This window comes from Mobula hypostoma, chromosome 13 (assembly GCF_963921235.1).
Source record: "Mobula hypostoma chromosome 13, sMobHyp1.1, whole genome shotgun sequence".
NCBI lineage: Eukaryota > Metazoa > Chordata > Chondrichthyes > Myliobatiformes > Myliobatidae > Mobula > Mobula hypostoma.
Genome location: NC_086109.1, coordinates 14,310,443 through 14,338,354, shown reverse-complemented (window position 1 = coordinate 14,338,354; position 27,912 = coordinate 14,310,443). Strand labels below are relative to the sequence as shown.

Genomic DNA, 27,912 nt, shown 5'->3' with positions numbered 1-27,912 from the left:
TAATCAATCTCACATGACCACTTGGCCCTTTCCTTGTTCCCAGAAGGGCCCTAATCAACCTCGGTACATTAATTTTAAATAGATTCCCTCGTTAAAAAATTGTGACCCGATATTTAAAGGTAGCTTAAACTTCAGCAGATAACTTGCAATATTTAATGTCCTTTGCCATTCAGTTCAGTTGCTTTACACACAGTATTCATGACTGTCCTCTGAAGTCCAAATTGACAGGGGCAGGGCAGCAAGCAGCAGGGATGAGCGAGAGCCAATTGGAAGATGGATGGTGAAACTACAGGCATAGGCGAGGGATTATAAAAGTAGCCGGATACAGAAATTTTACCCAGAGGGAAGTTTGCAAAGTGGAACAAGGAGACGGCAGCTTGCAGTGTGAACTTTGCAATGAAGTCACTGTTGGTTCTCTGTGGCCTTTACATGTCGGTAACATTTGCGTTGATAAGGTAGGAGGCTGTGCCAATGACCATGACTGACAGTTCTAGCTTATCGGTGACATTAAATAAGACAGTCGAACACAGCAGTTAATATTGTTCCAGCTATTTAATAAGTCAGTATTTTGTTTATCACTGTGAATGTACTGAACAGATTCTGTGTGTATACAGAATCAGAAAACTTAAAGAAGGGATGTTTAGTGAAAACTTTCAAAAAGTTAATGAAGTTTCTGGGAACTGGTTGAAGGGTGAATAAGTCAGGGGAGTTAGGAATCCAAGTTCTCCTGCATCTCCTTCAGTCCAGGATTGGAGTTGATCCCTGGACATAGCCTGCTGCCTCTGTATATTCCACAATGGGCAGCCCATGCATCTATTGAGCTGATGTGTGCTGGGTTGGTGAGGATGCCAATTTCTGTCTTTGATGAGGGATTGATACTTTAATTAGTAACACCTCCTCACTAACTGGATGAGTGACCTCTCTCAGAACCACCGGACTCTTGTTTCCCACTCCCACCAACCTGTGGCTGAAAAAAATCATGAGACAGTCAAGACCTACACACACTCATTCGGATGCGTGGGAGAACTTGAAGTGGTTTTCTTTGCTGTTGGTTATTTTTGGAAGACTATGTAAAGCTGGGAGCTGTAAGCATTATTTTTGTTTATAACGGTTCTCTTCGCCATCCAGCTGATGATACTGCTCTTTATTGATCCATGCCATCCCTGGAGTCCTCTGTCAGACAAGGAGTGCATCAAGGCTAACGTTAATGATGTGTGAAGCCTCAGTGCCCTATCTTCAAGCATAAATGCTGTTTGACTGTACAGTCCTTCACAGTCAAAGCAATTCACAGCACTAGATCAATTTCTGAAAACGTAATCTGACAATTGCATCCTCAAACAGCAACGATAGTATGCAGCGATTTGTGTTTACGTATATACTTGGTGGCCAGTTTATTAGGTGCCTCTTCGACCTAATAAAGTGGCCACTGAGTGCATGTTCATCGTCTTCTGCTGCTGTAGCCCATCAATGTCAAGGTTCAGAGTGCTGTGCATTCAGAAATACTCTTCTGCACACGTAGTTATTTGAGTTCCTGTCAGCTTGAACCAGTCTGGCCACTCTCCTCTGACCCCTCTCATTAACAAGGCATTATTGCCCACAGAGCTGCCACTCACTGGATGTTTTCGTTTTGCACCATTCTCTGAAAACTCTGAGACACTCAAATCACCCCATCTGGCACCATCAATCATTCCATGGTCAAGGTCACTTAGATCACTATTCTTCCCCATTCTGATGTTTGTTCAGAACAACAACTGAACCTCCTGACCACCTCTGCATGCCTTTGTGCATTGAGTTGACTGGCTGATTAGATATTTGCAATAACAAGCCGGTGTACAGGTGTACCTAATAAAGTGGCCACTCAGGTTCATTGTCATAGGCCTACATACACCAGGTAATAATGCCATGAAGATTAGCTCTTGGAAGCTGCAGCACAATATACTACACACATGAAACATTAAAATAACGTAGATTGTACATAACTTACACGTGTGTAACAAAAACTATGAAATAAACATAACAACTCTAGGGGAGGCTGAGAGAGAGGGACAAAGAATTATTGCCCAAGGTAGTGTTACGGTTTCTCAAGTCATTTCAAGAACCTGATGGCAGCTGTGTTGAACCTTGAGGTGAGGATCTTCAGGCTCCTGTACCCCATGCCTGGCGGCAGCACTGAATAGACTGATAGGGTCCCTGATGATGAATGTCACCTTCCTGAGATACTGCATCTAGACAATGTCTTCGATGGTGGGGAGGGCGGTACCAATTTTGGATCTGTCTGAATCCACCAGTCTCTGTAGCCTCTTGCGGGGCTGTGCATTTCCATATGTGCCTTAGGGTGCCTTATAAGGGTGTGCCCAAAAATAAATATTTGCCAGCGGTCCCAGGAGATGTTGGGAACTGCACATTACCTTCCATCTGGGCACGTTTCATTTTTTCAGACTACTGAATGACCCAACTTTAAGGTAACCTGCTCTTTCTTTCTGAAAGCTGGTAGCCAATTATCAGCTTATAGAATGGGATTGAGAGGGAACTGGATCAGCCATGAGGAAATGCCGGGGCAGACACAATAGGCCGAATGGCCTAATTTTGCTCCTATCTCTATTTGAACACACAGGACCAAAGAGCAGTATGACTTTCTTGGTGCTGGTCTGTTCTAATGAAATTGACTGCCCTACAGCTGGTACCTTATGAGTGACAACCTCTAGAATAATCCGACTCTTTTTAATCCACAGATATTCATTAACCAGCTCATCATATTAGCATTTAAATTGATCTTGGTGTCTTTACAATCTGAATCGCATAGCTTAACGTATAACCCTTAGATGTTCATTAACTGCCAAAGCACATTTGCATTTAAATTGGCTTTGAATTAATGTAACTAACTTATAAATATATCCCTCAGGGTAATAGTATTTTGAAAATAATAAATGACTTTGCATTTTGCATTCGTTGTGGACAAGTAATATTGCTGACTAGTTATTACTCTCATCTAACTGGGCAATCCAACCCCTGATGCACTAATCTGTACCTCCCTGATGTACTGTACCTCCCTGATGTACTAACACACCCCATGTTATTCCTGGGCATTTCTGATCTTTGAACAATTCCTGTGAATGTTTTAAACCTTTTCAAATGCATTGCATGTTTTCTTCATGTTTATTTGGATACTCGGTCTGTAATTGGCGTCGTTGCTGTAATGCTATTCCATCTTCAGATCAATGAGCAACATTTGGGGATCAACCAAGTACAGCGTCCACACCAGGGTGAATCTGTTCCCCCAGAGCTGTGTTCCGTCCACTCTCTTGTACGGGTCAGAATGCTGGCACAAGACAGAGATCGACTTGGTCAAGCTGTCATCATTCCACACCATGAGCTTCTTGGCCGTATTTTCTGGCCAAGAAAGATCTCCAACCACACCCTACTCCTTCAGCGTCACCAAGCGGACACAGTCACAATTATCGTGAGGAAACATTGGAGATGGATTGGTTACGTGATGAGTAGAGAGCCCAACTCCATCATCGTTGGACCCCTGAAGGGCGGAGGAAACACGGGAGACTAAAGACAACTTGGCGCCGTGCGTAGAGGCAGAAATGAGGACCCTGAACCACACCTGGGGCACTATAGAGAAGATGGCTAAGGAGAGACAGAGATGGAGGACTTCCATTGTTGCCCTAAATACCAACAGTGTAACAGGCATTTGATGATGATGATATTTTAGTTCAGGGCATTTAGAGTTCCGGGTTCAATTCCTGTGCCAGCTGTAAGGAATTTGTATGTTCTCCCCATGACTTCTTGTGTTTCCTCCGGGCGCTCCAGTTTCCTCCCACAGTCCAAAGACGTACCGGTTAATAGGTTAATTGGTCATTGTTAATTGTCCTGTGATTAGGCTGGGTTAAATAGGTGGGGCGCTGCAGCTTGGTGGGCTGGTAGGGCCTGTTCTGTGCTGTATCTCTAAGTAAATAAAGTTAAGAACTAGTCTTAATAATAAAAGTAAGAAGAATCTCTGCTAATGTTTTAAAACACTTGCTGTGTTTAAAACACTTGCTAAATATTTTACATGCTTTCTTCATGTTTATTTGAGTAATTGTTCTATGAATCAGTTAAAAATGGAAGGATCACTTATCATTTTATCTATCTTGTTTCTTCGCTCCCAGTATCATTATTTTACAGTCAAGCCTCTGTGTAAATTGGAGTTACTTTCATATCCAGAGCAACACACAAAAAATGCTGGAGGAACTCAGCAGGTCAGGCAGCCTCTGTGGAGGGGAATGGACAGTCGACATTTTGGAGGGATTTTCTTAATCAGGACTGGAAAGGAAGTGGGGAGAAGCCAGAATAAGAAGGTGGGGGAGGGGAAGGCGTACAAGCTGGCAGGTGAGGTGAAGTCAGGTGAGAGGAAGGTAGGTGGGTACGGCTGGGGTTGGGGTTGACGTTCAAAGCTGGGAGGTAATAGGTGGAAAATAGCAGAAGAAGAAGGAATCTGATAGGAGAGTGGGCTATGGGGGAAACAGATTTAGGAGGGGCACAAGGGGAGGTGACAGGCAAGTGAGGAAAGGGGAGCTGGATGGGGAATGAAAAATGAGAGAAGGGAGCTGGAGGGAGAGGAATTACCAAAAGTTAGAGAAATCAGTGTTCATGCCACCAGGTCAAAGGCTACCCAGACGGAATAGGAGGTTTTGCTCCTCCACTCTGAGAGTGGTCTCAGCACGACAATTGGAAAGGCAATGGGGAGTGGAATTAAAATGGATGATCTCTGGGAAATTCTGCCTGTTGTGGACAGAGCAGTATGCTTTTGTGTTGTCTATCACAGGGCCTGGGTATGGAAATAAAGTGGTTATAGTACTGCAGTTATTGATCAGAGACATGAGATCAAATCCCACCAGGAAAGCTGAGAATTTAAATACAATTTTCAGGGGGAAAAAAGTCTAAAAATTAAGCAAGCTATATTGAATGTGAAAACTGCCGAATGTTATAAGAACTCTTAAGGTTAACTTTAATTGATGGTGTCCAATCCTGCCTATTTGTGACTCTGGACCCAGCAATGGAGAGAGGGGGAAGACAATCTCATGATGGGTTTAAGCATTGTTGGCAGTCCTGCCAGGATTGTGGATTAGTGAGGAATTTGGCAGCTGGGTAACATGGAGGACAGTGTCCAGGATTTCAGCAAAGACACCTTTCCACCTGGTGAATGTACAACTGGAGAGAGTGGTGGATACAGGGTCACTGACAGCATTTAAGAGGTGTGTAGACAATTACTTGAATCACCCAGGCAGAGAAGGCTGTGGGCCAAGTGCTGTGAAATGGGATTAAAGTGGATGGGTACCCACCGGTCAGCACGGGGGTAATGGGACAAATCCCCCGTTCCTATACTGCATGGCTCCATAACACCTGGCACCTGAGTGTAAGAAAAGGTCAAACAGTCCTGTGCAAAAGTCTTAGGCACCTATATATAGCAAGTGTGCCCGAGACGTTTGCACAGTACTGTATTAGTCAACGGGAGCGGAGAGCGAGTTTGTAAATCTGGCAGGAGCAAAGGATGTTGGGAATGGCGAGGGTGGAGCGCCGTGGGAGGGGTGTGGGACAGGTGGCAGGGAAGAAATGCCAGGAATGGGGGTGGCACGGGTGCAGACACACCCAGCCCTGAGACACCAGACAGGGTCATTTAATTCTAAACAATTGGCTTATTAATCATTACAGAATGTCTCTGTGGTGCTTCCTGCTCCCTCCCCTCTCCCTTCCCCTTTCCCCAACCATGATTCCCCTCTCCCTGCCCCCTTCCCACTCTCAGTCCACAATGGAGACCCATATCAGAATCAGATTTATCATCACTCACATATGTAATGAAATTTGTTTTTTTTTGTGGCAGCAGTAGAGAAAAATAAATAAAACTAATCCAGTACTGTGCAAAAGTCTTAGGCGTTTAGGGCAGCGATGAAGGTATGCCATCTCTGGCCGTGTTCAAGGCTTCCATCGTTGTGCCAATTGCTTCCTCTTTGTTTTCGCTACTGTCAGTCATGCAAAGTCCCAAGTGAAGACTCAGAAATACCGTCACACTCAGAGGTAGAAGGATTCTTCATTGCTGTTTGGGTAAAAGTTTTGTTTTACTAGTCAGGGTTGTTAGCCCTGAGCTGAACCCCCAAACCTGGAGGACCGGTGACCACTCAGTCTGGCCTCCATGACCTGTCTGGCATGGGTGACCCTACCAAGAGCCAAAGCATAAAACCCTGACTCCAGTCAACATAGCTGTCCAGGTCACTGAGGTACACAAGCCTCCAAGCCCTACAACAAGGGTGGGGCCCTCTTGGAGGATATATCAAATATATTATTTATATATTTCCATATGATATGAAAGTAGGCCATTTGACCCTTCAAGTCATGTTGGCTCACGTCACAATCAATTCTCACATCCATGTAGTCAGTTTCCCCCATATTCCCATTTACTCTACCCCTACCCACACTGAGAGGTGATTTACAGATGCCAATTAACCTGCCAGCTTACCCATTTTGGCATGTATAAGGAAATGCGAGCCCATTGGTCGCAGGGAGAACATGCGAACTCCACATGGACAGTGCTGGAGGTCATACTGTGTGTAGTCGCTGGAGATGGGAGGCAAGCACTTTAATTTTTAGAGGTGACAACGTTTCACCCATCAGATTGTCCATGGAGGACATCCATCTAGAGCAGGGGTTCCCAACCTTTTTATGCCACGGACCAATATCATTAAGCTGTGGGAACCCCTGATCTATGGGAAATTGGAACTGCCAGCGTAAGGTGCAGACTTTGTTGGTCGAGCCATTTGGAGTAGGTTGTGGAACTGTTAACCTTGCTGTAAATGGGGCTCTTTGAACTCTGTATTCCACAGGAATTACAAAAGGGATGAGAAGAACATGCCATATTGTGGATTCCTCATAAAACTTGTGCGTGTCCATTAATCTACTGCCTGTACCCTTGCACACAACAAGACCCCTTCACCTTCCGCAGTGGTGAATCAGAATCCGGTTTATTATCACTGACAGAAATCAAGAAATTTGCTGTTTTGTGGCAGCAACACAGTGCACGACATTAAATTATTACATGTTACAATGATAAATAAAGAGTGTGGAAGACAAATAATGAGGTCATGTTCACAGACCATTCAGAAATCTGATGGCAGAGGGGAGGAAGCTGTTCTTAAAATGTTGAGTGTGGGTCTTCAGGCTCCTGTCCCTCCTCCCTGATGGAGGTAAGGCAAATGAGGCTTGTCCCAGATGGCGAGAGTCTTTAATGATGGAGGTAAGGCAAACGGGACTTGGCCCAGATGGTGAGGGTCTTTAATGGATGCCAGTTTCTTGAGGCTCTGCCCTTTGAAGATATCCTCATACTCACTGAACTCAGCTGGTTCGTGGACCAAAGTTTCATATTGTTAAAATCATCAATTTCACTTTGAACTCCCTCCATTACTGCACAAAACAAATAAACTTAAATCTTCACCTATAAACTTCTCCCATCACCTTCTACATTGTACTCCTTCCTCTGCCCCATCTTCTTATTCTGTCTTCTTCCCCTTTCCTTTCCAGTCCTGATGAAGGCTCTTGGCCCGAAATGTCAACTCTTTATTCCTTTCCGTAGACCCTGCCTGACCTGCTGAGCTCCTCCACCATTTTGTGCCTGTTAGACTTGAACCTTGAAATTGGGTTGCTGCATCCACCAGCTCTGAGATCTCCCTGCTCCTCTAATTGTGTCTTTGTCAGCATCCCTGTTTCCTTTCATTCATCCTGCACCGGGATCTTCAGCTGTCAGCGTCCTTAAAGTGTGAAAATCCCTCCTTAAACCCTGAAGCCTCTCCAACACTAAGACCTTTTTTGAGTCACTCCCTAACAACCCTGTTGACCAAGCATTTTGCTGGTCCTGTCACACAGTTTCCGTTATACTCTGATAACAAAATATTAAAGCGATCAGCTTAACTTGTCACCTGTGCATCGAAACATATGATGAAAAGTGCCACTTGCGCCAATGACCTGCACAGTCCGAGGATGCGCTGGCGGCAGCCCGCAAGTGTCACAGTGCTTCTGACAACAACATAGAATGCCCACAACCTACTAACCCGAAACTTAACTTGTACCTCTTTAGAATACGGGAGGAAACCAGGGCTCCCAGTGGAAACTAGCAGTGGAGAACGTAGAAACTCCATAAAGACATCAGCAGCAACTGAATCCCGATTTCTGGCACTGTAAAGCATTGCGATAACCGTAACATTACTGAGTCGCCTGGTATAAAGAGCCCTGTAGTGGTTCGCTACATTAAAAATGTGACATAAATACAAGGTGCTGCAGCAGTCAGACTGTTTCCCTTGACTGCAGGTTTATCTTGCTGTTCATTCCTCTGAAGCCTACTTCTTCCCACAGGATTCCTCTCCATAAAATGCCATCTATCCGCCAATCACTGCGCCAGCTGGGACTGAAACCATCTGCCATCTTGAGGGAAGCCAATAAGACCTTTGAACGTATTCAGAATGGCACAGCGCCAACGATCCTCACCAACTATATGGATGTAAGTACAGTCCTGCTTAAACCCTGTCCCTAAGATCTTGTTGATTTACCTGCTCCATCACTGTCAAGGCCATCATTTCATAATGGTGAAGGTCCTGATGAAGAGTCTCAGCCCAAAATGTCGACGGTTTATTCCTCTCCACAGATAATGCCTGACCTACTGAGTTCCTCCAGCATTTTGTGTGTGTTCCTCAGCATTTATTGCCCACCGTCAACTGCCCATGAACCTTAGATTGTCTGTGATTGTCTGTGCATGTGTATGTGTGTGTATACTGAAGATCCAATTGTGGAGTTATTATTGACAATAACTGAGGTCTTTTGGTCCCTTGCTAGCTCCTAGTAGAGTATTTTCATCAGTACCATCTCATGCTCCTTCTCCATAATCTTCTAAACTAGGGGTTCCTTGGTTAATAAGAGCATATGAACATAGGAAATGGGAGCAGGAGTAGGACATCTGGCCCGTTGAACCTACTCCACCATTCAACAAAATCATGGCTGATCTAACCATGGACTCATCTCCACCTACCTGCCGTTTCCCCATAACCCTTAATTTCCGTACAATGCAAAAAATCCATCTAACCTTGTCTTAGATATATTTACTGAGGTATCCTCCACTACTACATTGGGCAGAGAATTCCACAGATTCACCACTCTCTGGGAAAAGCAATTCCTCCTCATCTCCACCCTAAATCTAGCCACCTCCCCCCACTGAATCTTGAGGCAATGTCCCCTCGTTCTAGTCTCAGCTACATGGAAACATCTTTCCAGCCTCTATCTTATCTATCTTTTCATATTTTTATATGTTTCTATGAGGTCTCCATAATGGTAGGGGTTCATGCCATTAAAAAGAGGTTGAAAAGCCCTGCTCTAAAGTATTGTCTCTCAAGGGTTCATCCAATTCCCATTTATTGACCACTGATTGCAAATTACAATTATTCTCTGATTAAACACTGCTTCTTCTTCATCCCCTCCGACCTTCAACTGTTGGAGGCAGAACGCTCTGTTCTCAGTAAGGGCCTCACCTTTGTCCCCCTTCGCCCACACCTCAGTGAGTTCCGTGTTCGCCATGATGCGGAACTTTTCTTCCGCCGTCTCCGTCTCCGAGCCTACTTCTTCGGCAAGGACTCTTCCACCCCCACCGATGACCCCTTATCCTGTCTTCAACCCTCCTCTTCTTCATGGACACCCCGCTCTGGTCTTCTGCCTGCTCTGGATCTCTTTATTGCCAACTGCCGACGGGACATCAACCGTCTCGACTTCACCGCACCTTGTTCCCATTCCAACCTCACTCCTTCGGAACGCTCTGCTCTCCACTCCCTCCGCACTAATCCTAACCTTATTATTAAACCCGCTGATAAAGGGAGTGCTGTTGTAGTCTGGCGTACTGACCTCTACCTTGCCGAGGCACAGCGACAACTCGCGGATACCTCCTCTTATTTACCCCTCGATCGTGACCCCACTAAGGAGCACCAGGCCATTGTCTCCCACACTTTCACCGACTTTATCCGCTCAGGGGATCTCCCATCCACTGCTACCAACCTTATAGTTCCCACACCCCGCACTTCCCGTTTCTACCTCCTACCCAAGATCCACAAACCTGCCTGTCCTGGCCAACCTATTGTCTCAGCTTGCTCCTGCCCCACCGAACTTGTTTCTGCATACCTCGACACTGTTTTATCACCCTTGTTCAATCCCTTCCGACCTATGTTCGTGACACTTCTCACGCTCTTAAACTTTTCGATGATTTTAAGTTCCCTGGCCCCCACCGCTTTATTTTCACCGTGGATGTCCAGTCCCTATATACTTCCATCCCCCATCAGGAAGGTCTCAAAGCTCTACGCTTCTTTTTGGATTCCAGACCTAATCAGTTCCCCTCTACCACCACTCCGCTCCGTCTAGCGGAATTAGTCCTTACTCTTAATAATTTCTCCTTTTGCTCCTCCCATTTCCTCCAAACTAAAGGTGTAGCTATGGGCACCTGTACGGGTCCTAGCTATGCCTGCCTTTTTGTTGGGTTTGTGGAACAATCTATGTTCCGTGCCTATTCTGGTATCTGTCCCCCACTTTTCCTTCGCTACATCGACGACTGCATTGGCACTGCTTCCTGCACGCATGCAGAACTCGTTGACTTTATTAGCTTTGCCTCCAACTTTCACCCTGCCCTCAAGTTTACCTGGTCCATTTCCGACACCTCCCTCCCCTTTCTAGATCTTTCTGTCTCTGTCTCTGGAGACAGCTTATCCACTGATGTCTACTATAAGCCTACTGACTCTCACAGCTATCTGGACTATTCCTCTTCTCACCCTGTCTCTTGCAAAAACGCCATCCCCTTCTCGCAATTCCTCCGTCTCCGCCGCATCTGCTCTCAGGATGAGACTTTTCATTCTAGGACGAGGGAGATGTCTTCATTTTTTAAAGAAAGGGGCTTCCCTTCCTCCACTATCAACTCTGCTCTTAAACGCATCTCCCCCATTTCACGTACATCTGCTCTCACTCCATCCTCCCACCACCCCACTAGGAATAGGGTTCCCCTGGTCCTCACCTACCACCCCACCAGCCTCCGGGTCCAACATATTATTCTCCGTAACTTCCGCCACCTCCAACGGGATCCCACCACTAAGCACATCTTTCCCTCCCCCCCTCTCTCTGCATTCCACAGGGATCGCTCCCTACACAACTCCCTTATCCATTCGTCCCCCCCATCCCTCCCCACTGATCTCCCTCCTGGCACTTATCCGTGCAAGCGGAACAAGTGCTACACATGCCCTTACACTTCCTCCCTTACCACCATTCAGGGCCCCAAACAGTCCTTCCAGGTGAGGCATCACTTCACCTGTGAGTCGACTGGGGTGATATACTGCGTCCGGTGCTCCCGATGTGGCCTTTTATATATTGGCGAGACCCGACGCAGACTGGGAGACCGCTTTGCTGAACATCTACGCTCTGTCCGCCAGAGAAAGCAGGATCTCCCAGTGGCCACACATTTTAATTCCACATCCCATTCCCATTCTGACATGTCTATCCACGGCCTCCTCTGCTGTAAAGATGAAGCCACACTCAGGTTGGAGGAACAACACCTTATATTCCGTCTGGGTAGCCTCCAACCTGATGGCATGAACATTGACTTCTCTAACTTCCGCTAGGCCCCACCTCCCCCTCGTACCCCATCTGTTACTCATTTTTATACACACATTCTTTCTCTCACTCTCCTTTTTCTCCCTCTGTCCCTCTGAATATACCTCTTGCCCATCCTCTGGGTCACACCCCCCCCCCTTGTCCTTCTTCCCGGACCTCCTGTCCCATGATCCTCTCGTATCCCTTTTGCCTATCACCTGTCCAGCTCTCGGCTCTATCCCTCCCCCTCCTGTCTTCTCCTATCATTTTGCATCTCCCCCTCCCCCTCCAGCTTTCAAATCCCTTACTCACTCTTCCTTCAGTTAGTCCTGACGAAGGGTCTCGGCCTGAAACGTCGACTGCGCCTCTTCCTATAGATGCTGCTTGGCCTGCTGCGTTCACCAGCAACTTTGATGTATGTTGTTTCTTCTTCACCACTACCCCAACCCCATAAAGAGCCCATTATTTTATAAGATCCTTTAACTGACAGGGCTCCTGATCACTCAATCTACCTCATCATAGTCCTTGGACTTTATTGTCTACCTGCACTTCACTTTCCCTGCAACTGTAACATGATATGCTACAATTTTGTTGTTGGTTTTCCTTTCATACTACCTTGATGTATTTGTGTGTGGAATGATCTCTCTGGATGACATGCAGGCTTTTCACTATGTCTCTCTACGTGGGCGACATGGTAGTGTAATATTATTACAGCACCAGAGAGTAGGGTTCAATTCCACCTGTCAGTAAGATTAGATTAGATTAGATTAGATTCAACTTTATTGTCATTGTGCCAAGTACAGATACAAAGCCAATGAAATGCTGTTAGCATCTGACCAGAAAGGCAAAGAATAGTGTTATTTACAAAATAGCCGTGAATAAAAAGTGCTACAGCATACAAATATAAAAGCACCGAGACAGTACAATATGGGTGCAATACTGCTTAGCGCTGTGATGTGAGGTTCAGCAGGGTCACAGCCTCAGGGAAGAAGCTCTTCCTGTGCCTGCTGGTGTGGGAGCGGAGGCTCCTGTAGTGCCTACCGGATGGGAGGAGAGTAAAAAGCCCATGGTTAGGGTGAGATGCATCCTTGATAATGCTTTTCGCCCTGCCCAGGCAGCGTTTGTGGTGGATGTTCTCAATGGTGGGAAATTGGGTGCTGATAATCCGCTGGGCAGTTTTCACCACATGCTGGAGTGCTTTGCGATCCGATACGGGACAATTACCATACCACACTGAGATGCAGTTGGTGAGTATGCTCTCAATGGTACAGCAGTAAAAGTCCGTCAGTATCCTGGGACAGAGGTAAGCTTTCTTGATGCTCCACAGGAAATAAAGGTGCTGTTGTGCCCTTTCGATCAGGATGGAGGAGTTCAGGGACCAGGTGAGATCCTCGGAAATAGGGACACCAAGGAATTTGAAGCTTGATACACGCTCCACTACAGCTCCGTTGATGTAGATGGGCACGTGAGTGTGGCTCCTAGCATGCCTGAAGTCTACAATGATCTCCTTGGTCTTCTGGGTATTAAGGGCCAGATTGCTGTCAACACACCACGCGACTAGGTGCTGGACCTTGTCCCTGTAGGCCGTCTCGTCATCCCTGATCAGGCCATAAACCATGGTGTCGTCTGTGAACTTAATTATGGAGTTAGAACCATGTACAGGAACGCAGTCATAGGTGAAAAGGGAGTACAGAAGAGGGCTCAGCACACAGCCTTGAGGCACGCCGGTGTTCAGGGTGAGAGTGGAGGAGGAGAGGTTGTCTAACTTAACTGATTGGGGTCTGTTAGTCAGAAAGTCCAAAGTCCAATTGCAGAGGGATGAGCTGATACCAGGCTGGCGAAGTTTGGCGATCAGTTTGGAGGGGATCACAGTATTGAATGCTGAACTAAAGTCATCGAACAGCATTTTGACGTGAGAGTTGGGGCTGTCCAGGTGGGTCAGGGCAGAGTGAAGTGCTGTGGAGATGGCATCCTCTGTTGACCTGTTGGTGCGGTAGGCAAATTGATGGGGGTCCAGGGTAGAGGGCAGACAGGATTTCAGATGTGATAGAACCAGTCTCTCAAAGCACTTTGCAATGATGGGAGTGAGTGCAACTGGACGGAAGTCATTCAGGCCCGTGGCAGTGCAACGCTTCGGCACTGGCATAGTGGTAGCGATCTTGAAGCTTGTGGGGACAACTGCCTGGGCCAGGGACAGATTAAAAATGTCAGTGAAGACCCCAGCCAACTGCCCTGCCCAGACTCTGACGAAGGTGGTTGTATATTCTGCCTGTGAGGGCAGTGTTTCCTCAAGGTGCTCCAGTCTCCTCCCATGTCCCAAATACCTACTGGTTAGTAGGTTAATTGGTGACATGGGTGTAATTGAGTACCATGGGCTCATTGGGCTGAAGAGCCTGTTACTGTGCTGTATCTCTGTGAAAATGTAACTGAACCCTGGTTCTTAAGTGATCTGGTAACGGGAAAAGCCCCTTTCACATGTTGGAATCGGTTGTTTTTTATGCTTTTAATAAAGCATTGGTTGAACTAATGATTTTTAGCAATTGTTTTATTACATATTCTTTGCCTACATTTTTCACAGTACATGGTGTTTGTCTCCACCTACTGGTGGCAAAGCAGTATAACCGCTACAGAATGGTTTACAATATCACCTTTTCATTTTTCAGTGGCTAAGTGTTAGCACATTGCACACTTGCTGTGACTGTGCGTCTTTTAACTGGCTCTTTGCTTATCTCAGGAATGCGGCCCTATCTCAGTATAGAAGTGTCAATCTCTGCAAAAACTGCCATCTAGTCTTTGTCTTTGCCTTAGATCTTTTCTTTTGTTTCATATCCTCTGTATCTGTTCTTTGTTTAAGCATTAAAATAAGCCATCGTGACGCAAGAATTTTTCTCTCATTCTTGGACTCCTAAAAGAACCTGTGGATCGGAAAATCAATAGATCCCACTCGCATTTACACGAGATGGAGTGTGACTTGGAGGGGTAGTTATATCTAGTGCTATTTCGTTGTACGATATTTTTCATTGTTGGGAGATGCTGTCAGAGTAGCCTGAGAGAGTAATTACGAAGTATTTTGTAGATGCTACGCACTGCCAGCAGTGGAGAGAATGATTTCTTTAGGCTGGTGGGTGGGGTTGGCTATTTTGTCCCGGCTTGCATCAAGCTTCATGAGTGTTGTTGGAGCTGGCTGCGTCCGGGCAAGGAGAGAGTACTTCATCTCACTCTGGAGTTGAGACAGAAATGGTTACTCTTTGGGGATGGATTGTTACAGAATGCCAACCTCCTTGGTTTTAGGCCGGGGTGTTTACGTTCTGTGGTGTGGTGAGGGGCAGTTTTTATTTGTTTACAGTGTGAAGGTTGTTGAGGTTGCATGTCAAGGAAGGAAGCGCTCCTTCCTGCCTTACGGAAAAAGCAGAATAAACATGTTAGCTACACACTCTCGTAGACCGGTGGCCAATGGGTGTTGATGGGAGAGAGAATGTAGATAGTGGTTCATAAACATGAGTAAGTCCAGAGGTGCTGTAAATCCAAAGCACACACACAAAATGCTGGAGAACTCATTGTCTGGTATCTACTTCCACGTCTCATCCCAAATGATTCTTGGCTCTTCATAGTCATACAATCATAGAAAAATAACATGGAGAAAGATCGTGCTATGCAGCCCAAGGACCAAAAGGCCTCTTTCAGTGCCAATAATAACTCCACAGTTGGATCGTCACTACATACCGAGAGACAATTCAAGGTTAATGGGCAGTTAATGCTGTGGAACATAGACACAAAGTGCTGGAGAAACTCAGCAAGTCAGGCAGTATTTATAGAGAGGAATAGATTTTTCATCCCCTCCACATTGTCATCTTGCACTACCACTCGTCTACATTCTGGGCGGTTTACAGTAACCAAATAATCCAGCATACACTGTCTTTGGAATGTGGGAGGAAACCAGGGCACCCAGAGAAAACCCACGAGGTCACAGGTCAATGTGCAAACATATCTCTGACCACGCCTAAGGTCAGAGTCAAACCCAAGTCTCAGGCACCGTGAGGTAACTGCACCGCGATATCATCTGGCTTATGCTTGAATCATAGGTCACTCTGCACCACCCTCTACCCCCTGGCTTTGGTCTTGCCTTGCCTCCTCTCCTTGTTACTGTTTGCTCTGTCTTCAAAGTAAGGGCCCTCCCACAGCCTGAACACTTAGCATCTGTTAGTGGCCTGAAACTACACCATCCTCCCTCAAAACTTCGCCAAAATCTGAACCCCCTCCCAAAATAACAGCAGCAGTAAACACAAAAGCTGAAAATTCTGACACAAGAGACTGCAGGTGCTGGAACCTAGAACAACAAACCATTCTGATGCAAGGTTTACACCGCAGCTTCTCAACGTCCTAAAGAGGCTAAAGAAATTTGACACGTGCCCTTTGGCTGTCACCAATTTTTATCCATGCATCATGGAAAGCATCCTATCCAGATGCATCATGAGTCGGTATGGCAACTGCTCTGCCCCAGCCCTCAAGAAACTACAGAGATTTGCGGACATAACTCATCATGGACTCTGTCTATACTTCTCGCTACCTCAACAAAGCTTTCGACCTAATCAAAGACTCCTCCCACCCCGAACATTCCCGTTTCTCTCCAGATCGTCTTCTTTTGCACATTGGTTGTTTGTCAGTCTTTGTTTAGGGGTATTTTTGCCATTGATCCAAATCGTCTTTGATCTCCTGTGAATGCCCGAAAGACAATGGATCTCAGGGTAGTATTTGGTGACACATACGTACTTTGATAATAAATTTACTTCAAGGTAGTTTCTTCCTGTTTAATCTTCTCTATAGATTCTGCCTAAACTGCTGAGTTCCTCCAGCATTTTATATCTGTTACTCTGAATTTCCAGCATCTGCAGAATCTCTTCTGTTTAGACTTTAATTTGAACTTTGGCTTTGACAGATTATACATAAATGGCAGACTTTTGTTATTGTGTCTCGTGTTTCTCAGACCCAGTACTTTGGGGAGATCAGCATCGGGACCCCACCACAGACTTTCAAAGTCATCTTCGACACAGGATCGGCCAACCTCTGGATACCTTCCTCAAACTGCTCACCCCTCTTCGCGGCCTGTTGTAAGTGCATTGCAAAGGGCAAACGCCATGACATCACTGCGGTTCAGTAAAAGGGACCAAAGTCAGCCAAGTCAAGGGAAGGGTAAAGAGGATGACTAAAGAGATTTAAAAATTAACTTTATTTGTTACATGTATATTGAAACATCAAAACATGCAGGAAAATCAGTAGGGATTGTGCCCACAAGTGTTGCCACACTTCCAACACCAGCAAAGCATAACCACAACTCAGTAACCCTAACCCATAAGATCATAAGATTATCGGAGCAGAATTAGGCCATTCGGCCCATTGAGTCTCCTCTGCCATTTTGTCATGACTGATCCAATTTTCCTCTCAGCCCCAATCTCCTGCCTTCTCCCTGTATCCCTTCATGCCCCGACCAATCAAGAATCTATCAACCTCAGCCTTAAATATACTTAAAGACCTGGCCTCCGCAGCTGCCTGTGGCAAAGAATTCCACAGATTCACCACTCTCTGGCTAAAGAAATTCCTCCTCATCTCTGCTCTAAAAGAATGCTGCTTTATTCTGAGGCTGTGTCCTCCGGTCTTAGACTCTCCCACCATGGGAAACATCCTCTCAACATTCCCTCTATCAAGGGCTTTCTCCATTACACATTGGAATCCAGCACCAGCCTGATTTTCCCAATGTACCTGCATATTGAAGTCCCCCAGGACTATCATTACATTGCTGTTTTGGTATGCATTTTCATTCTCCCGTTGTAATTTGTAGACCACATCCTTATGTTGGGGGTCTGTTTACATGCCCATCAGGGTCTTTTTATCCTTTCAGTTCCTTTGTTTTATCCACAATGGTTCAACACCTTCTGACCCTCTGTCTCCTCTTTCTAATGATCTGATTTCATTTTTTACCAATAGAGCAATGATGCTCCCTCTGCCTTCCTGCCCATCCTTTCAATACGATGTGTATCCTTGGACATTAAGCTCCCAGCTATAATCTTTCAGCCTGATTCAGTGATGCCTACAACATCATTCCTGCCAATCTGCAACTGTGCTGCAAATTCATCTACCTTATTCGATATACTGTTCACATTCAGATACAACACATTCAGTCTTGTATTCACCCTTTTCATTATTGTCCTCCTTTTACTTTGTAACTCATCCTTTTGACTGCAATTTTGCCCTATCAGCAGCCTCTCCTCACTACGCACTGCCTCTGTAAGTAAACTAGTTACATTATCTTTCGCCCTATTATCCAACTTTCCTAAGATATTTATTCCATTGAAATGTAGGCAGCTCAGGACAATAGCTGCACCATGCTCAACCTTTTGATTCCTAACTTTGTCTGAGGTCCTACCAGCATCTGCCCCCACAACCTCTCCACGAACTGTTCTAGCACTCTGGTTCCCATCCTCCTGCAATTCCAGTTTAAACCCCACAACGCAGCATTAACAAACCTTCCCGCTGGGATATTAGACTCCCTCCAGTTTAGGCGCAAAACGTACCTTCTGTACAGGTCCCAATTTCCCTGGAAAAGAGCCCGATGATCCAAAAATCTTATGCCCTTCCTCCTACACCAACTCCTTAGCCACATATTAAACTGTATAATCTTCCTAGTTCTGGCCTCAGTAGCACATGGCAAGGCTGGCAATCCTGAGATCACAACCCTGGAGGTCCTGCCCTTTAACTTAGCACCTAACTCCCTGAACTTGCAATGCAGAACCTAGTCACTCATCCTACCCAGATCATTGATACCTACGTGGACCACGACTTCTGGCTCTTCACCTCCCACTTAAGAATGCTGAGAACTCGATCTGAGATATCCCGGACTCCTGCACCCAAGAGGCAACAGACCATCCAGGAGTCTCGTTCTTGCCCACAGAACCTCCTGTCTATTCTCCTAACTAAAGAATCCCCTATTATCACAGCGTGCCTCTTTTCCCCTCTTCTCTTCTGAGTCACAGAGGAAGACTCAGTGCCAGAGACCCGACCACTGTGACTCTTCTCTGTTAGGTCATACCCCCCCCAAACGGTTTCCAAACTGATATACCTGTTGTCGAGGGGGATGGCCACAGGGGTACTCTGCACAGGTGTGTAATCCCTTTGCCCTTCCTATCACCCAGTTTCCTGTGTCCTGCACCTTGGGTGTAACTACATACCTCTCTATATATCCTCCCAAATGACCCGGAGTTCATCCAGTTCCAGCTCCAGCTCCTTAATGCAGAGTGTTAGAAGCTGGATGCACTACTCACAGTTGTAGTCGTCAGGGACACTGGAGGTCTCCCTGCCTTCCCACATCCTACAAGAGAAGCATTCCACTATCCTGCCTGGCATCTCCACTGTCCTGGCTAAGTAGATATAAAGATGAGAAGAAGACAAACGAGCTTGTCTTTTCTTTGCTTTCTGTGACTGAAGCCTCGAAGAGCTAAAGCCTCAAGATCACCTCTCTGACTCTATCCAATCAGACAACAGCCACTGTGCTTTTCCTCCCCTTCCTTTAATTTTCTCTTACTAATCAGTCAATCCCAGATGCCGATGGGTCACTGGTCAAAGCTCTGTTACGCTGCCATGATCTGCTGTCGCCTTTTATCCTCGGTCAGCGGACCTGATTGAAGTCCCCTCCTCTCCAAACTTCCAAAGTCTGGATTGGCCACTGGTCAAAGCTCAAACCTGTACATCTTTGCAACGTGGGAGGAAACCAGAGCACCCAGAGGAAATCTACGCGTTCACAGGGAGAACGTACAAACTCTCAACAGACAACGGTGGGAATTCAACTCCAATCGGTGATAGCTGGCAGCTTAAAGCTAATGTGCTGCTATATTACCATACACCCCCACAATTAGCTTACAATTAATTGTCTTTTAATTTCCTTAGCTCTGTTATGTCTTGTGAAACACCTGAATCTGACTGAACCAATCCACCCCAGCAATAACGGAGCAGGAAAGAAATCAGTCTTAGCAAGATAGATTCAGAGCTTGACGACTCATTGCAAGCAGCTCCCCGCAAAGCCACTCATTATTTCTACTTTAATCACTCAATCTAACTTTTAAATCTAAATTCTCTGTCTCGAAGGGTAGCATAGTAGAAAAGCGGTTTGCCTAACACTAGTACAGTGAGGGGGATCCAGGTTCAACTCTGTTGCTGCTTGTAAGGAGTTTGTACGTTCTCCCCGTAATTGTGTGGGTTTCCTCTGAGTGCACCAGTTTCCTCCCACATTCCAAAGATCTACAGGTTAGTATGTTAATTGGTCACTTGGCGGGTGCGGCCGATAGACCCTGTTACCGTGCTGTATCTCCAAATAAAAAGACTGCAGTTCACTGTGTAATGATCTGATCCGTACAAACAGCACGCAAAACAAGCTTTTCACTGTATCTCACTCACAGTAATAAACCAATTCCAATTCCAACATCAAGGACAAAGTGCAATACATTTAAAGTAAAACAATTCTAAAATTAGATGAAACAGAAAAAAATGTAAAACAACAAAATATGATGCTCAGAAAAAAAAATACAAAATTAAAACTAGTGCAAGAAATAGGGGGAAAAAGACATGAACTAGTGGAATGATTTAGCCTTAGTGGATAAGAGGCAATTAACAGCAGCATAGATACTGTATAGTTAAATGTCTTTTTTTGTGTGCTAATAAAAATGTCCGCAAAATATTTCATAAATTCATTTTACTTTAAGAATGTGACTTTCAAAAGTGCAGATACTGTGCACAGGTTTTTGGATCAATGGTAATTGTTTGCTAGTATGTTATAGAAAACCTTAGTGGGTATGGTGACTGAGATGGGAAGGATGGGGGACAACCTCAGTTTAATAATGAAATGGGTCTTTGAATGGATGGGTATCGTTTATTGTTGAACTTTACTAAGGAAGTCAAAACCTGACACATTTGCTTCAGCTTTTTTTTAATAACTGAAAATAACTTCTTTTGCTAAACACAATTGTTATCACAAATCACTAAAGTGAACTAGAATGCTAAAAAAAAATCAAAAATGTTCAGGTAATCTCAGCAGGTCAGGTGGCATCTATGGAGGGGAATAAACAGGCAATGTTTTGAAGGGTCATGGCTCAAAATGTCATCTGTTTATTCATTTTCATAGATTCTAACTGGCCTGATGAGTTCCTTCAGCATTTTGTATGTGTTACTCTGGATTTCCAGCGTCTCAAGTAATCTGACTTTCTAAAGGATTATCACATCTTATCCACTAGATGGTGATATAGACCAATCACAAACCAGAGAAAATCTGCAGATGCAGGAAATCCAAGCAACACACACCAAATGTTCATTAAAGTTTAACAATCCTCTGCCAGGGAACCACTGTCATAATTCTGCAGAACCTCCGCTATCTCCAACGGGATCCCACCACCAAACACATCTTTCCCTCCCCCCCCCCAACACTTTCTGCTTTCCGCAGGGATCGCTCCCTACGTGACTCTCTTGTCCATTCATCTCTCCCCACTCAACCCCCTCCTGGCACTTATCCTTGCAAGCAGGCCAAGTACTCCACCTGCCCCTAAGCCTCCTCCCTCACCAACATTCAGGGCCCCAAATAGTCCCTCCAGGTGAGGCAACACTTCACCTGTGAATCTTTTGGGGTCATGTACTGTCTCTGGTGCTCCTGGTGTGGCCTCCTGTATATCAGTGAGACCCGACATAGATTGGGAGACTGCTTCACCGAGCACCTAGGTGTGTGATCTCCCAGTCGCCTTTCATTTTAATTCCACCTCCCATTTTGACACGTCAGTCCATGGTCTCCTCTGCTGTCACTATGAGGCCACAATCAGGTTGGAGGAACAACACCTCATATTCCATCTGGGTAGCCTCCAACCTGGTGACATGAACATCGATTTCTCAAACTTCCAGTAATGCCCCCACCCCTTCACCACTCCCCATCCCCTTTTCCCTCTCTCACTTTATCTCCTTGCCTGTCCGTCACCTCCCTCTGGTGCTCCTCCCCTTTTTCTTTCCTCCATGGCCTTCTGTCCTCTCCGATCAGATTCCCCCTTCTCCAGCCCCATATCTCTTTCACCAATCAACTTCCCAGCTCTTTACTTTATCCCTTCCCCTCCCGGTTTCATCTATCACTTTGAGTTTCCCTCTCCTCTCCCCAACCTTTTATATCTACTCCTCATCTTCTTTTCTCCAGTCCTGCCGAAGGGTCTCGGTCTGAAGCATCAACTGTACTTTTTTCCATAGATGCTGAGTTTCTCCAGCATTTTGTGTGAGTTGTTACAGACCAATAGTGGGTTCACATGAAGCTAGCATATAAATTTTCCTTGGTTCTGTTCAAGAGCTTTGTTTCTATTTTTATGAATATTTTTGAAGTACTTTTGGGTGTTGTAAAAGAGAAATGTCAAGAGATGCATCCATTGCTTTTTTTCTATAAAACAGAATAACATTTAAATCTTCACTAATAATAAAATTGTGTGCAAACTCAATACGTTTAAAATTTGCCAGTTTCTCTCTTCCACTTCTGCTGAAAGGTTCCAGACCCGAAATGTCGACTGTTTCAGTTTTCACAGACGCTGCCTGATCTGCTGACTGTTTGAAACTTTTCCTGTTTTGGTTTCAGATATACATCATTTGGAATTTTTTGATGCTCATTGAAGTTTAACAATTCTTTGCCAGGGAGCCTCTGTCACTGCCCAGCATATTGCACACACTTGTGATTTGCTTGTGTTCTGAAAGTCACGTGCAGCATTCTCAAAGCAAAATGAACAGCAAATTCTTAACATTGAAGATTTATCTCTGGCAGAGGGTTTTATTGATTGGGATAAGCAGCATTTTCTTTATTGAGATATTTTTGGATCGATTCATTTTTATTGTTTTTATTGGTTACAACAAAGAAAAAGGCAAACTCCTGATTGCAATACATTTTAAATTAGAACAAAGAGAAAATAATTAAATTGCTTGAAAGTAACCAGCTTGCACCTTGTTCGTTCCTTTGTAGTTTCCCATAACAGATATGACTCATCTAGATCAACAACATACGAAGCCAATGGAAAAGTATTTGCTATTCATTATGGGTCTGGTAATGTCAAAGGAGTCCTCAGTCAAGATATTGTAATGGTGAGAAACATTCATCTTTAAAAGTAAAGGTTAAATTTATCATTAACAAATGCTCTTAATTCAGGATTGCTCACTGTGTGGCCAGGGACCACTGAGGTAGAGGGTTATAGAGAACACGGCCCAGAAACAGGCCCTTCGGCCCATCTAGTCCATGTTGACCTAATCTTCTGCCTAATCCCATCCACCCGCACTTGGACCATGTTTCTCCAAACCCCTCTCATTTATGTAACTATTCAAATTTCTCTTAAATATTACAATTGAACCTGCATCTACAGGTTCTACTGGCAGCTTGTTCCACACTTGCACCACTGTCTGAGGGAAGGTGTTGGTCAGTAGGATCTGTCCTTCAGTGAAAAGAACTGCCCTATTAATGTGCAAAGGGATCTGAATTGTAATATTGAACATGAGCAGAACAATAATTTATAGTGAGGATCTTGAGTTATAGGGAAAGGTTGGCATATTTTTCCCTGGAGCATAGGAGAATGAGAGAAGATTTGATAGATGTATACAAATTTGTGAGGAGTATAGATGGGGTCAATGCAAGCAGGCTTTTTCTATTGAACTTGAGTAAGACTGCAACTAGAGGTCATGGATTAAGGGTGAAAGCTGAAATATTTAAGGGGAAGCTGAGGGGAATTTCTTCACTCAGAGAGTGGTGCGAGTGTGGGACGAGTTGCCGGTGGAAGTGATGGATTCAGTTTCAAATGCAACATCCAAGAGAGGTTTGGATAAGTGTATGGAGAGCTACGGTCCACATGTGGGTCAATGGGACTTGGCAGAATAACAGTCTGGCATGGACTTGATGGGCCGAAGGGCTTGTTTCTTCTGTGCTGTAGTGTTCTATGACCCTATGAAGTCTCCTTGTCACTCTATTTCCTGATAACCAGAATAATTGTCCATCTTTACTTGTGTGTAGTTTGTCATTAATTCGATTGTGTTTCTTTGTATCTACTGTGAATGACTGCAAGAAAATGAATCCCAGGGTAGTACCCTATATGGTGGCACATAGGTACTTTAAGAATAAACTTACTTTGAACTTTGATCATTTTGACACATTAACACAAAGAATAGGCTGGAAAGAGTGAAAAGAATATTTAAGTTGGACAGGGTACACAGAATATTTACGAGAATGCCTCCAGGACTTGAGGGCTGGAGTTACTGGGGGAGGCTGCGGAGACTTGGACATCAGTTTAGGAGACCCAAGGGTGGACTTACAGGAGCTTTGACACGATAAATACACTGTCTTTTTCCCTGGGAAAAGGAGTCAAAAAGTAAAGGCTATAGAACTCTGAGCGGAGAGGAGCAAATTTAAAAGGGACTTGAGGGGTAATTCCTTTGTAGGGAGTGTGGTGTGTATATGGAATGAGGACGTGGTTGATGGGAGTACAACAGCATTTAAAAGATAATCGGATATGAAACTTTTAGAGGGATGTGAGCCAAACGCAGGCAAAATGGACCAGACTAGATGTGCAGCTTTGACCAGTCCATGGCTCCATTGTCCACAACAGGATTTGAGGAGCTTTGAACAGCTTGGGACAGGAGGGATATTAATGCAGACATTGGAGACAAAACAGTTTCCTCATCCAGAACCCACCAGTGTTCATGTATCTCTGCTCCTGTCCCTACTCTAGCCTCTGGGGCTTGGCTGAAGTACCACCAACCCTTGCTCAAAAAATTACAACGTAGAAGCAAAAGGCGTAGGCTTCTCTGCTCTTTGATCCTATTCCATCGGTTAAATGATAATTTGCCGTCTTCATCAATAACTTCCTGCCCAGTCACCATATCCTTGATTCAAAAGTTCAAACTACAAAGTAATTATCAGAGTACATATGTGGGCATACTCAATAAGTTCAATAGCCATAATAGAGTCAATGAAAGACCACACCCAGTAGGGCAGACAACAAGCTGTGCAGATACAAAATAATAATAATAATAATAATAATAATAAATAAATAAGCAATAAATGTTGAGAACCTGAGATGAAGAGTCCTTGAAAGTGAATCCACAAGTTGTGGGAACACTTCGGTGACGGGACAAATGAGTTGAGTGAAGTTATCCCCCTTGGTTCAAGAGGCTGATGGTTGAGGGGTAATAATGGTTCCTGAACCTGGTGGTGTGAGTCCTGAGGCTCCCGTACCTCCTTCCTGAAAAGAACATGTCCTGGGAGATGGGGATCCCTGATGATGGATGCAGCTTTCCTGCAACACCGCTCCATATGGATGTGCTCAATGGCGGGGAGGACTTTACTCGTGATGGACAGGGCTGTATCCACTAATTTTTCTAGGATTTTCTCTTCAAGGGCAAATCCTCAGTGGACACAAAACAACCTAACCTCCATCTTACAAAAGCAGAAAACAGAGTCATTTAAAGACTGAGGTTAAGGCATCTCCTACAGGAAATACTAAGCAGGTTGGCTGGCCCTTGTGTAGAGAGAGAAATATAACAAGCATTTCAGATGAATGACCTACAGTACATTGATTTTCTGTTTAGATTTTGATTTTCAATCTGACTCCACCCCCACAGAAACTGAGGTAGAAAATTCCTGAGATCTACTGTTCCATAAGACCATCAGTTATGCTCCACCATTTCATTATGGCTGAACTATTTTCCCTCTCAGCCCCAGTCTCCTCCCTTCTCCCCATATCCCTTCATGCCCTGACAAAATAAGGATCCCTGAGGGATGAACTTTCTTCCCAGCTCCATTTCGTGCTGAGATTATGATTAGAATCTCCAGCCAGTGTAAGTGGGAACTGTGTACTACACATGGAAACATATATGGGTTAACATATGAGGAGATTTTAATGGCTCTTGGCCTGTACTCGCTGGAGTTTAGAAGAATGGGCGGGGGGAGATCTCATTGAAACCTATTGAACATTGAAAAGTCTGGATGGAGTGGGACATTGGAAGGATGTTTCCTATAGTGGGGGAGTTTAAGACCAGAGGGAACAGCCTCAAAATTGAATGCTGTCCATTTAAAACAGAGATGGACAAAATTTCTTTAGCCAGAAAGTGGTGAATCCGTGCAATTCATCGTCACAGTTGGCTGTGCAGGCCAAGTATTTGGGTATATTTAAGGTGCATGTTGATAGGTTCTTGATTAATCAGGGTGGCAGAGGTTATGGGGAGAAGCCAGGGGAGTGTGGTTGAGAGGGACAACAAATCAGCCATGATGAAATGGCGGGGGAAATACTGTGGGCCATACGGCCTAATTCTGCTCCTATACCTTATATAAGGCATCCGTTAGTCTTGCGAGACCATGGATCTGCACCTGGAAAGTCTTCACTCTCCAGGGCGCAGGCCTGGGCAAGGTTGTATGGAAGACCAGCAGTTGCCCATGCTGCAAGTCTCCCCTCTCCACGACACCAATGTTGTCCAAGGGAAAGGCATTAGGACCCATACAGCTTGGCACCACAGAGCAATGTGTCATCGCAGAGCAATGTGTGATTAAGTACCTTGCTCAAGGACACAACACATTCCCTTGGCTGGGGCTCGAACTCATGGCCTTCAGGTCGCTAGTCCAATGCCTTAACCACTTGGCCACGTGCCCACCTATGCCTTATAGTCTTATGAAATTATATAGAAACTATATACTAGAGCAGCAGTTAGTGTGATGTTATGACAGTGTCAGTGACCTGGGTTCAATTCCCACCACTGTCTGTAAGGACTTCATACGTTCTCCCCATTACCACCTGGGTATCTTCCAGTTGTTCTGGTTTCCTCACAGATTCCAAAGACGTAGAATTATTAGGTTAATTGGTCACATGGCTGTAACTGGGTGGTGTGAACTTGTTGGTCCAGAAGGGCCTGGTACCATGCTGTATCTCTAAATAAATAAAACACCCACCTACAATTTGCCTACCGGCACAACAGGTCCACAGCAGGTGCCATCTTATTAGCTCTTCATTCAAGGCTGGAACACTTGGAGAGCAAAGGTGCATATATCAATTGCTCTTTATCGACTACGGCTCAGCATTCAATTCTATCATCCCCTCAAAACAAATCAATAAGCTTCAAGACCTTGGCCTCAATACCTTCATATGCAATTGGATCCTTGATTTCCTCACTTGTAGATCTGAATCAGTTCAGATTAGCAACAACATCTCCTCTACGGTCTCCATCAGCATAGGTGCACCACAAGGCTGTGTGCTTAGCCCCCTGCTCTACTCACTTTGTATTAATGATTGTGTGGCTAAACATAGCTCCAATGCCATATTCAAGTTTGCTGATGACAACCACTTTTGCTGGCTGAATGAAAGGTGGTGATGAAGTAGCATACAGGAGGGAGATTGAAATCTGTCTGACTGCTACCACACAATAGCCTCTCAATCAATGTCAGCAAGACTAAGGAGCTGATTATTGACTTCAAGAGGAAGAAACTGGAGGTCAATGAGCTTGCCCTCACTGGAGTACCAGAGGTGAAGATGGTCAGCAACTTTCAATTCCTCATCTCAGAGGACCTGTCCTGGGCCCAACACGTAAGTGCAATTACAAAGAAAACATGGCTGTGTCTTCACTTCCTTAGGAGTTTGCAAACATACAACATGACATCGAAAACTTTGACAAACTTCCACAGATGTGTTGTGGACAGTATATTGACTGGCTGCATCTCAGCCTACTATGGAAACACCGATGCTCTTGAACAGAAAATCCTACAAAAAGTAATGGATACAGCCTAGTCCATCATGGGTACAGCCCTCTTCAACGTCAAGCACATCTACATGGAGCATTGTCACAGGAAATTAGAAATCCTCACCATCCATGTCATGCTCTCTTCTCACTGCTGCCATCAGGAAGAAGGTACAGGAGCCTCAGGACTCACACCACCAGTTTTAGGAACAGTTACTACCCGTCAGCCATCAGGATCTTCATTCAACTTTACTAGCCCCATCACAACCTATTGTTGGATCTCTGATCCTTAGGATTCTTCCAGGAGTCAAAAGTGGTGAGCAGTCTTAATGATGAAAAATAATTTAGAGTAGAAACAAACATACAAATATTTAGCAAACTAAATGAAGAACTGAGAAACTATGCCAAGAGGGGAATGACAAAGGAATAAAGATGGCGCTTCTGAAAAATCTGAAACTTTTATAGATAAGACAAAGGAAATTCCTTAGTTAGTGATAAATTAGT

General features: G+C 44.9%; 1 protein-coding gene across 1 annotated transcript in view; it reads left to right on the top strand.

The window, feature by feature from the left end:
* Positions 1-367: 367 nt before the first annotated feature.
* ren (renin) overlaps positions 368-27,912 on the top strand; it is a 68,509-nt gene continuing 40,964 nt past the window's right edge. The window contains exons 1-4 of the mRNA XM_063066442.1: positions 368-455; positions 8,386-8,530; positions 16,628-16,751; positions 22,664-22,782. Coding sequence (XP_062922512.1) covers positions 397-455; positions 8,386-8,530; positions 16,628-16,751; positions 22,664-22,782 — 447 coding nt within the window. The 5' untranslated portion in view covers positions 368-396. The remainder of the gene's footprint in view (positions 456-8,385; positions 8,531-16,627; positions 16,752-22,663; positions 22,783-27,912) is intronic.